This window comes from Pongo pygmaeus, chromosome 11 (assembly GCF_028885625.2).
Source record: "Pongo pygmaeus isolate AG05252 chromosome 11, NHGRI_mPonPyg2-v2.0_pri, whole genome shotgun sequence".
Classification (NCBI taxonomy): Eukaryota; Metazoa; Chordata; class Mammalia; order Primates; family Hominidae; genus Pongo; species Pongo pygmaeus.
In genome coordinates, this window is record NC_072384.2 from 69,480,647 (window position 1) to 69,493,704 (window position 13,058).

A 13,058-nucleotide genomic window follows, 5' to 3' on the forward strand; every position below is an offset into this window, starting at 1 on the left:
GAATTGTTGAATGGTGTATTGTTATACAAAACATTCATACGCCTTTCCCAAGCACTCTGCTTTCGATAACTGCATGCTTGGTATTACGAGAGCACAGACTGTCAAACCAGAAGGTGAATTCTGCTACATAATTATTATCTACCATATTACCTCTCTGACTTTCTTTACTGTAATTTTCAGGTTCCTTTAAAGCTCGGATCATGTTTTATTAATTTTTATGCCCCACATTCCCTTGGATATTTTAGATGCTCACCTACTTTGTAGATTTCATTATTTGGTATAAACATGCTGTGTATTCTCGGGTTGTTAGTGCTAAACATAAGCACAAAAATGTTATTTGAAGCTATCTTATATTATTCATTTTAGGGCTCCCACTCCATTAGAATATTCACCTATTTATAGATACTAGTTAATGAAAAGACCATACTGAGATTTTGAATGGAATATTTTTTTCTGATTTGAAGTTTGTTTTAATTAGGTCTTGGAGAAAATGCTTGTGTAAAGAAAAGTCATGAAAAGTACCTTATAGCTTTAAAGAGCTCTGGACTTACATATCCTGAGGATAAGCTTGTATATGGTGTGCAGGAGCCATCTGCTGGTACTAGTTCTCTGGCTGTTCAAGGTTTGTCTAAATATTTAATTTGAACAGTAGTAACTTTTCTGTATTAAAACCAAAAAAACCTCTCAAACTTTACTCATTATTGAAAAAATTTATTTTGAACTAAAACAGTATTATTCTTTTTAAGAAAAGTAATAAAAATAGTAAAAATTTAGAGGTAAAAAAGAATAGATTGACCAAAGAAGAGAATGCATTTTTCTTAAATGGAATTTGATTAGCTTATTAAGATTCTGGTTCTAACTCATGAAAACTGTACAGTTGCTATTCAAGAGTAGCCCAAAACTTTACTACCTCAATATTTTAGTAAACTATGGTTTAAAACTAAAAAGATCCTTCTGAAACACCATTTGTAATTACTGTATTAAATCTGAGTTTTCACTGGAGAATTCCTATTGAAGTGTCAACCTATTAGGTTCAAACTTATTTGAGATACATGTTGGAGGCTGGGCACGGAGGCTCATGCCTATAATCCCAGCAGTTTGGGAGGCCGAGGTGGGTGGATCACCTGAGGTCGGGAGTTTTGAGGCCAGAATGGCCAACATGGTGAAACCTCGTCTTTACTAAAATACAAAAATTAGCTGGGTGTGCTGGCAGGCGCCTGTAAGCCCAGCTACTTGGGAAGCTGAGGCAGGAGAATTGCTTGAATCTGAGAAGTGGAGGTTGCAGTGAGGTGAGATTGCGGCACTGCACTCCAGCCTGAGCAACAGAGCGAGAATCCTGTCTCAAAAAAAAAAAAAAAAGTTGGACTTTGCCAAGATAACTGTTAGAATGAGGTGTCCTAACGTAACAAAACTTAGCTTTTTGATATTTGTATTTCTCAGAATAATTTGATAATAAAGCAATATGTAGCAACTATGAAGGACAACTATTTTTCTTCTCCTCCAAAGGTTTTGTAGGCGCAACAGGAACTTTGGGACAAGTAGATTCTTCAGATGAGGTGAGATTTAAAGTTCAAAACTTTTTAAAAAGTATAATTTTGTGCTTTTTTATACTTTTTTATTATTTTATACTTTTTTATAGTTCTAAAACTATATAGATTTGTAGGCATTATGTAGTTTAAGTTTCTCATTCTATAGACAAGGACACTGAAGCCCATAATGGCTTCTGGGAAGCCTAGATCACACAATTACTTAGTGACAGAACAAGGTCTATAACTAGATTTTTACTTCTTGTTTATAATTCATTTTTCTTTTTCACAGTTTAAAAGTAGGTAGAAAGAGGTAGAGATTTCTCCTCAGAGGCTGTCCCCAAATTTACCCACATAGTTGTCATATGTACAATGAAATTATTTTTGAAAATTTTGCTAAGTTTAGGATAATTTATTAAAAGACTATGAAATGGAACTGTTTTTCTAATCGTATAATAAAGTTACATTTTACATGTCAGGGATTTTTTTTTAAAACTGTGTACTGGGAAAAAGACCATCAATTTGAAATGTCAATTTTCATAGTGTTTATTAATAATAAATAGGAAAAATCATGTTATATTTCTATATTTTATTACATAATTTATAAGAGAAAAATTGCTGTTACTTATATTTGCTTATAATCTTGTTGCTTATTCAACTTAAATTTTATATTTCTAATACATTTAATTATTAAAATCTAAAAAATAAAATTACATTTAAACATATATATCTTTTTTCTTTTGGAAATCCATTTTGAGTTGATAACGTAATGTGAATTAAGCCAAATATACTCCTTTTAAAGGGATGGTTTCTGTTATGGAAGTCTTGTAATTGATTTAATACCTTAAAATTTAAATTTTATAGTTTGTCCCCTCTAAAAAGGCTTTCACACAATGTTACGTTTTGTGGAGTCCCATTTTGGGCAATTTTCAAGAATTTTCATCAGATTGGAGAGGCATTTTATTATGCTGTGTAGGAGTCTGACTCTGGAATTAGACTGCCTGGGTTTGACTTCTGGCTCCTTTACCTATTAGTAGTGCAACCTTGGGCAAAGTGTCTTAACTTCTTCATGTCTAAATTTCCTTATCTGTGAAATGGAGATAATAATAGTACTTATTTCATGAGAATATTATGAGGATTGAATGAGTTAACACATGTAAGCACTTACAGCCCTGGTGCCCAGCGTATTGTAAACACTGTATGTGTGTTAGTTAAATAAAATAGAGTAATTTAAAAAACTTATGTAAATGGTTAGCTTATAAATTTTGCTTCTGTTTTGTAACAGAATAACTTCTGAGAATCATATTGTTATAATGACAAACGGGAAAAATTTTCTGATATTTAAAATAGACTTTCAAAAACATATAAACATTATTATTTTAACTAAACTGTAATAATTCCATTTTGAAGATAGGGGAGGGGAATGGTAGGAGTAAGAATGCTAATTCTTCGTATGCCAAAGAAGGAAGTAATTGGTAATACACATATAGTTTTAAACTGTTAATTTTGCTCTAAGGGCATTTTGTGGGGAGGTGGAATGGCCTATTAAAAGGCGAGTTCTCAGAGTAGGAGTTGACTATGAATGGGTGAATGAATGGGCACTTCTTTAGCTAAAGCCGCCTGAGCCAGGAGTCTTACATCTGTAGCCAGTAGGAACTTTAGACAACTATTGCATGATGAAATGGTTTGGTCATTGTTCAGAGCAGTTTATTAAAATAAGCATCTTGATTTGATTTAAAACAACAAAAATCTGTGGTCTTAAGTTTATATTTATGTGGTAGGTTAGAACTGTCATATTATTTTAGCATGCCTAGCATTATGTATCCAACAGGCTTGCTAACAATTCTACTTTATTTTCTTGAATTGAATTTTATTTCTGGATATGTAAAAAGCTGATCTTCAACACAGATGCCTTCTCCTCTGTCTAGGACAGAAGTAACAATCATTTTTATCTTGGCCTGAACTGTCCAGATTAGCATTTGAATTTCCCGTGGAGACTTTCGTTGTACACAACTGCATTGCAACAACATTCTATTTTATGGTTGGGTGCTAGAAGGACATCCTTGTGTGTGTGTTTGTGTGTGCACGTGTGTGTATTGAGGGGCTTTTGAATCTCTTCTAGAAGTAATTTCTAGATGATATCAGATAATTTGAAATATTGCCCCTTTTTTGTTCATTACTATTGCTTCTAATCTGTCCTTTTTAGGTCCTCACTTCTGTTTCCCACCTCCATCCTCAAGTAGGCCCCAGTGTCTGTTGTTTCTCGCTTTGTGTCGATATTTTCTCATTATTTATCTCCCACTTAAAGTGAGAATATATGGTATTTGGTTTTCTGTTCCTACATTAGTTGGCTAAGGATTATGGCCTCCTGCTCCATCCATGTTCATTTCTCTTAGATTCTGTTTCAGCAACTTCTGTGTATAGTATGTTTTATGTAGTAACCATTTGTTCCTTAATTATGATCATGTCTCAGTGTGAATATCATGGTAAATACTTTTTGATGTTAACAACTTTAAAATACTTTATTTCAGCCCCTAGTCTCTCATAATATCTTGTTTTTGTTATAGCTGAGAAGATTTACGTTTAAAGCATGTGATGTATATTTAATACATTTAAGTAGTGTAGACTCTTTGACCTTTATTTTTTATTTATTTTTTTGAGATAGAGTCTTGCTACATTGCTCAGGCTGGAGTGCAGTGGCGTGATCTTGACTCACTGCAACCTCCGCCTCCCGGGTTCAAGCGATTCTCCTGTCTCAGCCTCCCGAGTAGCTGGGATTACAGGTATGCACTACCACACCTGGCTAGTTTTGTATTTTTGGTAAAGATGGGGTTTCTCCATATTGGTCAGGCTGATGTTGAACTCCTGACCTCAGGTGATCCGCCCACCTTGGCCTCCCAAAGTGCTGGGATTACAGGTATGAGCCACCGTGCCCAGCCCCAGAAAGCTAAACTTTTTATAGTTTATATATTGATCACATTTTCCAAAGGGATAAAAATAGGGTAATTTAGGCATTTGAAAACTTAAGAATTTGAAGTAGAGTTGTTTAGCCAGAGGTATCTACTGTATGTTTTTTTTTTTTTTTTTTTTTTTGAGATAGGGTCTTGCTCTGTCTCTCAGGCTAGAGTGCAGTGGTACTTTATATATATATATACACACACACATATATACATATATAAAAAATATATATATACACATATATACATATATATAAAATATATATATTTATATAATAATATATATATTATATATATTAATAATATATTATATATAATATAATATATTATAATACATTATATTTAATATAATATATTATATATAATATAATAATATATATTAATATAATATATTAATATAAATATATAATATATTAATATAAATATATAATATAAATATATAATATAACTATAATATATAATATATAATATAACTATTATATATAGTTATATATAATTATATATTATATATTTTATAATTAATATATTAATATTAACATATTAATTATAGCATATTAATTAATATATTATTGATTACATTAATAATTATGTTATAATTATAATTATATTATATTTTAATTATAATACAATATATTAAATATATATTTAAATATATATTTAATATATATTATTTAAATATATATTAAATATAAATATAATTAAATTAAATTAAATTATAAATTATAAATTAAATATAAATATAAATATAAATAAATATTATATAAATTAAATAAATATAATTTAAAATAATATAAAATATAATTTAAAATAAATATATATAAATAAATATAAATAAAATAAAAATAAATAAAAATAAATTAAATATAAATTAAATTATAAATTAAATATAAATATAATTATAATTATATTATATATAAATAATTTATATATTTATATTATATATTATATAAGATATAATTATGTACCATATAATATATAATATAATTATATATACTATATATAATTATATTATATATCTTATACAGTATATAATATATATTATATAATTTATAATATATAATAATATATAATATAAATATATAAATATATATATAAAATAAGGTGTTTGCTTTATGGTTTTAAACTTATTGTCAAGTCTTGAGTTAGAAAAGTCAGCTGGGTGTGATGGCCCGTACCTGTAATCCCAGCACTTTGGGAGGCCGAGGCGGGCAGATACCTGAAGTCAGGAGTTCGAGACCAGCCTGGCCAACATGGTGAAACCCCATCTCTACTGAAAATACAAAAATTAGCTGAGCATGCTGGCACATGCATGTAATCCCAGCTACTCAGGGCACTGAGACAGGAGAACCCCTTGAACCTGAAGGCAGAAGTTGCAGAGCTGAGACTGCACCACTGCACTTCAGCCTGGGTGACAGAGTGAGACTCCATCTCAAAAAAAAGAAAAAAAGAAGAAAAGTCATGTGATACAACAAAAACGAAATGAAAATTAGTGTCAAGCAATTCAAGGGTTATAAAAATTATGACTGCTTGAGCTAAAAGGGACTATATAATTCATCTTGTCTTTCTTATTTATGGATGAAAAAACTGAATTCCATAGAATTAACTGATTCACTCAGGCTAGTAAATGCCGTCTAGTTAGTGGTGGAGTTGAAATTGGGCACTAGTTCTTCCATCTACTGGTCTAAGTGTTCTTTCTATAAAGTGGATAAACCATGATTGTCATTACTGTTGCTATGCAGCAAATTTGCCCAAAGCTTTATGTCTTAAAATTACCATTTTATTTTGCTCACAATTTTATGACTTAGGAACATGAGAATGGCATCTGGGCAGTTCTCACTTAGGTTATCATATGTGGTTGCAGTTAGTTGTTGTTTGCAGCCGTAGTCATCTGAGGGCTTCACACTGAGACGGAGATCTAAGATGGCTCACTCACAGGGCTGATAGTTGATGTTGACCATCCGGAAACTCAGCTGGTTGTTGATCAGTATGACAACATGTGGTTTCTCCAGCATGGTGGTCTCAAGTTGGACATCTTACATAGTAGTGACTTACTTCTCCCAGGCCAACAGCCCAAGAGTAGAAGCTGTAGAGCCTTTTCTGAGCTAGTCTTGGAAGGTATGTGGTGTCACTTCATCCTTTTTAGTTATAAACGAGTTGCTAAAATATGTCCAGATTTAGTGGGAGGTGATATAGATCCCACCTCTTGATGGGAAGAATGTCAAAGAATTTGTAAACATGTTTTAAAACTTCCACAACCAGGATATGACATTAGCCATTCTTTTCCCTGGATTCAGTTGATAATCCAATAGTGGGTAGTGATAATAGCTAAATAATATACCAATAATTTCTTATAAATTTTCTATCTATTTTAGTGGCACTGTCTCTTGGGAAAAACTACAACTGATAAAGTAATGCCATTTTAGCCAGTAATGGCTATTACAGAGTTTTAATGAAAATCAAAGCTTTCCTTAAGTATAATAGTTACTATTGTACATCAAGAGACTAAAAACTTACATTTAGATTGTAAGGTTATTTTATTTTATTTATTTTGAGACAGAGTCTTACTCTTTTGCCCAGGCTGGAGCGTAGTGGTATGATCTTGGCTCACTGAACCTCTGCTTCCCGGGTTCAAGCGATTCTCCCGTCTCAGCCTCCCGAGTAGCTGGGACTACAGGCGTGCGCCACCACACCCAGCTAATTTTTGTATTTTTAGTAGAGATGGGGTTTTGCCATGTTGGCCAGGCTGGTCTTGAACTCCTGACCTCAGGTGATTCACCCACCTTGGCCTCCCAGAGTACTGGGATTAGAGGCGTGAGCGACCGTGCCCAGCCTGTAAGATATTTTGGAGAGCTGACTTTTTTTTTTTTTTTGAGACAGAGTCTTGCACTGTCACCCAGGCTGGAGTGCAGTGGCGTGATCTCAGCTCACTGCAAGCTCGGCCTCCCAGGTTCACGCCATTCTGCCTCAGCCTCCCAAGTAGCTGGGACTACAGGCACCTGCCACCACACCTGGCTAATTTTTTGTATTTTTAGTAGAGATGGGGTTTTTCCGTGTTAGCCAGGATGGTCTTGATCTCCTGACCTCGTGATCTGCCCTGGCCTCCCAAAGTGCTGGGTTTACAGGCGTGAGCCACTGCTCCCAGCCGAGAGTTGACTTTTAACTTTGTAAAGCAAAAGAAAATATACTGAAATTTTACTAGTATTCATTGTAGGTTAAAGAACAAAATATATTTTTGAATTTAATTACTAATGAGGCTATGAAACTACTGTGACTCTTCCACTAGTCTCTTTTTGGGGTTGTATATCCTGTTTTAATCTGGTTTGTTTTTTGTTTATTAGTGGAAAACATTATTTTATTAGGACTGATGGCCTACATGGAATAAAAATTCTGTTGGTGGCTAGGCATCATAAGCAAGAAGCAATGTTAATTGAGTTTGTGTGATTTATTTGGAAAGAAAGATAAGTTCCGTCAACCCCTTTAAAAATGAATATGATTATTATTTAAAATTTGCTTTTACTTTTGTTCTTAAAGTATTTTTTAACATATATTAAAATGGTCAAAATGCAATAATTAATATAGAATAGAATAGATTAAGGTGAAAATAGATGAAGGGATAAGATAGATGGAAAGAGGTTGATAGAGGAAGAGTACTTAAATGTAGATGTTCTTGAACAAATAACTATTTTATGCCATTTAAATATTCATTAAGACTTTTAATGTCATGTTGCATTTTATTTGTAACTGTAGGCACAAATGACATATTTGCTTTAGTATTTATATTTGAAATTTAGTGAAGAGCTAGGTATGGCTTCAGGATTAGAATTTCTACACCATTACCTTATAGGCCCATGGGATTGTTAAGCAAACCCTTTTCATGATTTTATTCTTGTAATTTAAGATATCGTAAAGGAATATAGGATGAGAATAAATGGACAATGACATTTTAATTACTACTATAGAGTAGGAATTGTAACAATTAAAAGGTGTTTTGGCTGGGCGCAGTAGCTCATGCCTGTAATCCCAGCACTTTGGGAGGCCGAGGCGGGCGGATCACCTGAGGTTGGGAGTTCGAGACTAACCTAACCAACATGGAGAAACCCCGTTTCTACTAAAAATACAAAATTAACCAGGTGTGGTGGCGCATGCCTGTAATCCTAGCTCCGGAGGTTGAGGCAGGAGGATCACTTGAACCTGGGAGGTGGAGCTTGAAGTAAACTGACATTGCGCCACTGCACTCCAGCCTGGGTGACAGAAGGAGACCCTGTCTCAAAACAAACAGAAAAAAACCAAAAAGAAAACATTTACATTTAGCCCTACCATCCAAAGATTATCACTGTTTATAAATTTTGCTTGTTTACTTTTTTCCTGTATACTTTTACATAATTGAGAAATAATTACTTTGCAAAATAAGTTACTGTGTAGATGTGCTTTGAATATTCTTGTCTTTATTCAAGACACAATCCAAGTAAACAACAGCTTTCCAAAAATAATGGCAAAAGTAGGACAGTTGAAATAAAAAATCAGAGATACTTTTCATAAGTGAATAGGTAAAAGAAAAAAGGCCGGGCGCGGTGGCTCATGCCTGTAATTCCAGAACTTTGGGAGGCTGAGGTGGGTGATCACTAGGTCAGGAGTTCGAGATCAGCCTGGCCAATATGGTGAAACCCCGTCTCTACTAAAAATACAAAAATTAGCCCAGCATGATGGTATGCGCTTGTAGTCCCATCAACTCGGGAGGCTGAGGCAGGAGAATCACTTGAACCCGGGAGGTGGAGGTTGAAGTGAGCCGAGATCGCGCCACTGCACCCCAGCCTGCACGACAGAGCGAGACTCCGTCTCAAAAAATAAAAAATAAAAAAAAAGAAAAAAGTTAATTTTACTTTTGGAGGCATAAGGTTTAATTTTAATTTGGTATCATAAATTACATTAATGGTGAGGGTAGGGCAGAGAATCAAACTGTTGGTGGGAAAGGCCTTAGAAATATTTAATTTATTTCTTTTCCAGTGCGGGAATTGATTTTACAACATTCCTGACAGTTGGTAAGCCTCTCCATAAATACTTCCAATCGTAGGGAGCTTACCTAGTTTATGAGGCAGCTTATTCCCTTGATAGCTCTAATTATTAAATTCTTCTCAATATTGTGTTAAATATTGTAACTTTCGCATATTTCTTGTTTTGCCTTCTAGAAAGATTTTTATTTCCATATGACACTGTTTTAAATATTTACTTTTAGATATTAATATTCTCTGTTGTGCATAGTTCTTTCTTTTCACTATCTAGTAAACTCATTTTCTTTAAAAATCTATGTCCTGATTTAGTGCACAGTGATGGGACATCTTTTGATAAGCATACCGTGTCTTCATTAAGGCCCAAAGCTTTTTGTTATTTTTTTAGCAGCTATCCTAAATTGTTGGCAGGAGCCACAGAGGTCAAACAGAATGCCCAACATTTCCCCCTGGGCCCCACCTTACAGCTGACAAGTTACAACTCCCTTCTAGCGTTATACTTGTGAAGCTGATTTAAAGCAAACAGTCTGATTATAGGGGCTTACATAAATCTTCAAGTTTCATCTTATTGTTATAGTCTTTTAAGATCTTTGTATTTCATTTTTGTAAGGTGACATATTAAATATTCCTTCTAGTCCTGTGTAGTCTGTGTTAATATTCTGAGTATTGTTGTAGCCAGCTGTGAATTTACCTGACTTCTTTTTATGAAGCTCACATTTATGAAAAAATGTGATGAAAACTGTCTAGAAAATCCATCAAAAAAAGAAAGGTTAATTTAGGTTGAGAAACCATCTGTAGATTTTGCAGATTGGGAGTTTGAATCTGTTTTTCTTGGATTTTCTTGTCTCATGTCTTCTTGTTTCTTTTCCAGAATGATTTGGACCTGTGTCCATATTTTGTGCCTGAAACACATGTAGCAATAGTGCCTACTTCATGCTCAGGGACTATTTAAGGTCTGAAAAGTTCTTGAGGGCTGTACAAATGCTGTCTGGGTTGAGATTGTATTTGATTTATTTCTTCTTGTCAGTTGGACCATCATCTTCTCTTAGGATCCTATACTACTTCCTCAGGGACAAAGGAACCTTAGCTCCACATCATGAACTTGGAGGAATGGAAAATTGTGGTTATGATAACTGTTTTGTTTTCATTTTCCTTAATGCCTGAATTCCCTACTTTTGGGAGTTATTTCTGTTTGTTAACAGTATTGTACTTTCTAAAAATAAAAATATAGAACTTATAACTGATAATATAGTAATCTGTTATTGTTGGAACAAGTGGTATTGGAAATCAGACTTGTATTTTAAAAAGATGTTTATTAACTTAAAACTACAATCCATATTTATGGTTGAATAAATAGAAAATAAATATTAACAAAAAGATAACATTACCTAAATCTCTATCACTTAGTGGTGACTCACTGTAAACATCTGACATTCTTTATTTTTAAATTTTTTTCTTTTTCTTTCTTTCTTTTGTTTTTTGAGACGGAGTTTTGCTCTCGTTGTCCAGGCTGGAGTGCAATGGCACGATCCTGGCTCACTGCAACCTCCCCATCCCGGGTTCAAGCTATTCTCCTGCCTTAGCCTCCGAGTAGCTGGGATTACAGGCATGCGCCACCATGCCCAGCTAATTTTGTATTTTTAGTAGAGAATGGGGTTTCTCCATATTGGTCAGGCTGATCTCACACTCCCGACCTCAGGTGATCCGCCCACCTCTGCCTCCCAAAGTGCTGGGATCACAGGCATGAGCCACCACTCCCAGCAGTTTTTTCTTTTTCTTTTTCATCTGTGTTATGACTTTATTTCTTTCTTTATTTATTTATTTTTGAGATGGAGTCTCTTTGTCGCCCAGGCTGGAGTGCAGTGGCACGATCTCGGCTCACTCAACCTCCGCCTCCTGGGTTCAAGCAATTCCCCAGCCTCAGCCTGCCGAGTAGCTGGGATTATAGGTGCCTGCCACTACGCCCAGCTAATTTTTGTATTTTTAGTGGAGACAGGGTTTCAACATACAGGTCAGGCTGATCTCGAACTCCTGACCTAAGGTGATCCACCCGCCTCAGCCTCCCAAAGTGCTGGGATTACAGGCATGAGCCACCGTGCATGGTCCTGTATTATGACTTTAAAACATCTGACATTCTAACAGATTTTATGTATGTCATATTTTAATGGTTTCATGCTGTATATACTCCTGTATTACTTGCTTTTCTTACTAATGACAGTTTTGAACATCTATAAAAAGGAATATACTAACAGATTTTATTTGTGAATGTTATCAATACTTAAATAATTTCATACTGCATATGCTAAAGGTTATGATTCTACCTCACTATCCCAGCTCTTCTAAAGCAGGGATGTTACATATGAATCAACAACTTCCACATTATAATGACATATTTTCCTATTTTAAAATAGCATGCTTTAAAATTCCCTATTTTAAAATAGCATGCTTTTCTCATTTATAATAATAGTTTTTGAACATCTGTTTGGTCACAATGAATATAGAGCTCCAGGGTTGTTTTTCTTTATATGGTACAGGTGTGCTATTATTTATTTACCTAATCATCTTCTATTGGAAACCAAAGACTTTTTTTTTTGCCATTATAAATAACATTGTGATGAATACGTATGCGTATAGTCCCACTTCACTTGTCTGATTATTTCTTTGGGTTAGATTCCTAGAACTGGAATCTCTGTTCCAAAGATTACCAAATTGCCATTCAGGGAAATTTTACTACTGTATATTCTCACCATTGGTATATAAGAGTACCTATTTTCCCACCAGCTCAGATGCAAATAATCTCCCTTCCTAGCTGTATTTGATATCTAGCATGATGTTAAGGCCAACTCAGTGGTGTGTGTTTTCAGACTTTTGTCTTTTGCCTTTGCTCATGCTGTATTCTCTTCTTGGCATGACTTTTCCCCCCTTTGCTTGGCTAATTCTACTTGTCCTTTAAGTGTATAAGGCCAGGAAATTTATAAAACTTCATATTGCCATGACGATCACTTGATTAAGGATACTGTTTTCATAGGAAGTTTATATTTGAAATTATGAAATAATCCTCACCTGGGACATAACGTGCTTTTCCAAGTTTGCCTTTTCTCTCAGGTCTTGGAGAACCAGTTTCATAAATGGCTATTAGCTGAAATCTTAAATTTCTGAACCCTCTGGGCCCTGTAGTATGCTTTTACATTCCTGTGTCTGTTTTCTGTCTTTTAAGGCTTCATATTTCTTTCTGGTGAATTTCTCCAGTGGCAAGCTAAGAGTAGCAGAGAGAGATTGTAGTTTGTCAGTTCTGTTGCCTGGTGGATGGCCAGAGAGGCCTGGCAAAGGTGGAGATTAACAGGGAAGACATATTGAAGTGCCCAGTAAATGCTGAATGACTGAGCTAAGTAGTAGCTCTGGAAAACCCCAGAGAATGGCCCTGAGGATTGATGCTGCGCTTGACAGAAACCCAAGTTAAGGCTATTATTTAGGCCAAGGAAGCTGCACCAGTAAATAGAGCTCCAGCATGAAGCTGAGGCTACTTTTCTGCTTTAGAAATTTGATGGGTGCTACTTGAGAAAAGTATC

At 34.4% G+C, this 13,058-nt stretch overlaps 1 protein-coding gene across 4 annotated transcripts in view; it reads left to right on the forward strand.

Moving 5' to 3' along the window:
- Nucleotides 1-13,058, forward strand: part of UBR3 (ubiquitin protein ligase E3 component n-recognin 3) — a 256,230-nt gene that overhangs the window by 48,279 nt on the left and 194,893 nt on the right. For all 4 annotated transcript variants that reach the window (XM_054476978.2, XM_054476980.2, XM_054476979.2 and 1 more), the window contains exons 4-5: nucleotides 479-622; nucleotides 1,507-1,556. In XM_054476978.2, coding sequence (XP_054332953.1) covers nucleotides 479-622; nucleotides 1,507-1,556 — 194 coding nt within the window. The remainder of the gene's footprint in view (nucleotides 1-478; nucleotides 623-1,506; nucleotides 1,557-13,058) is intronic.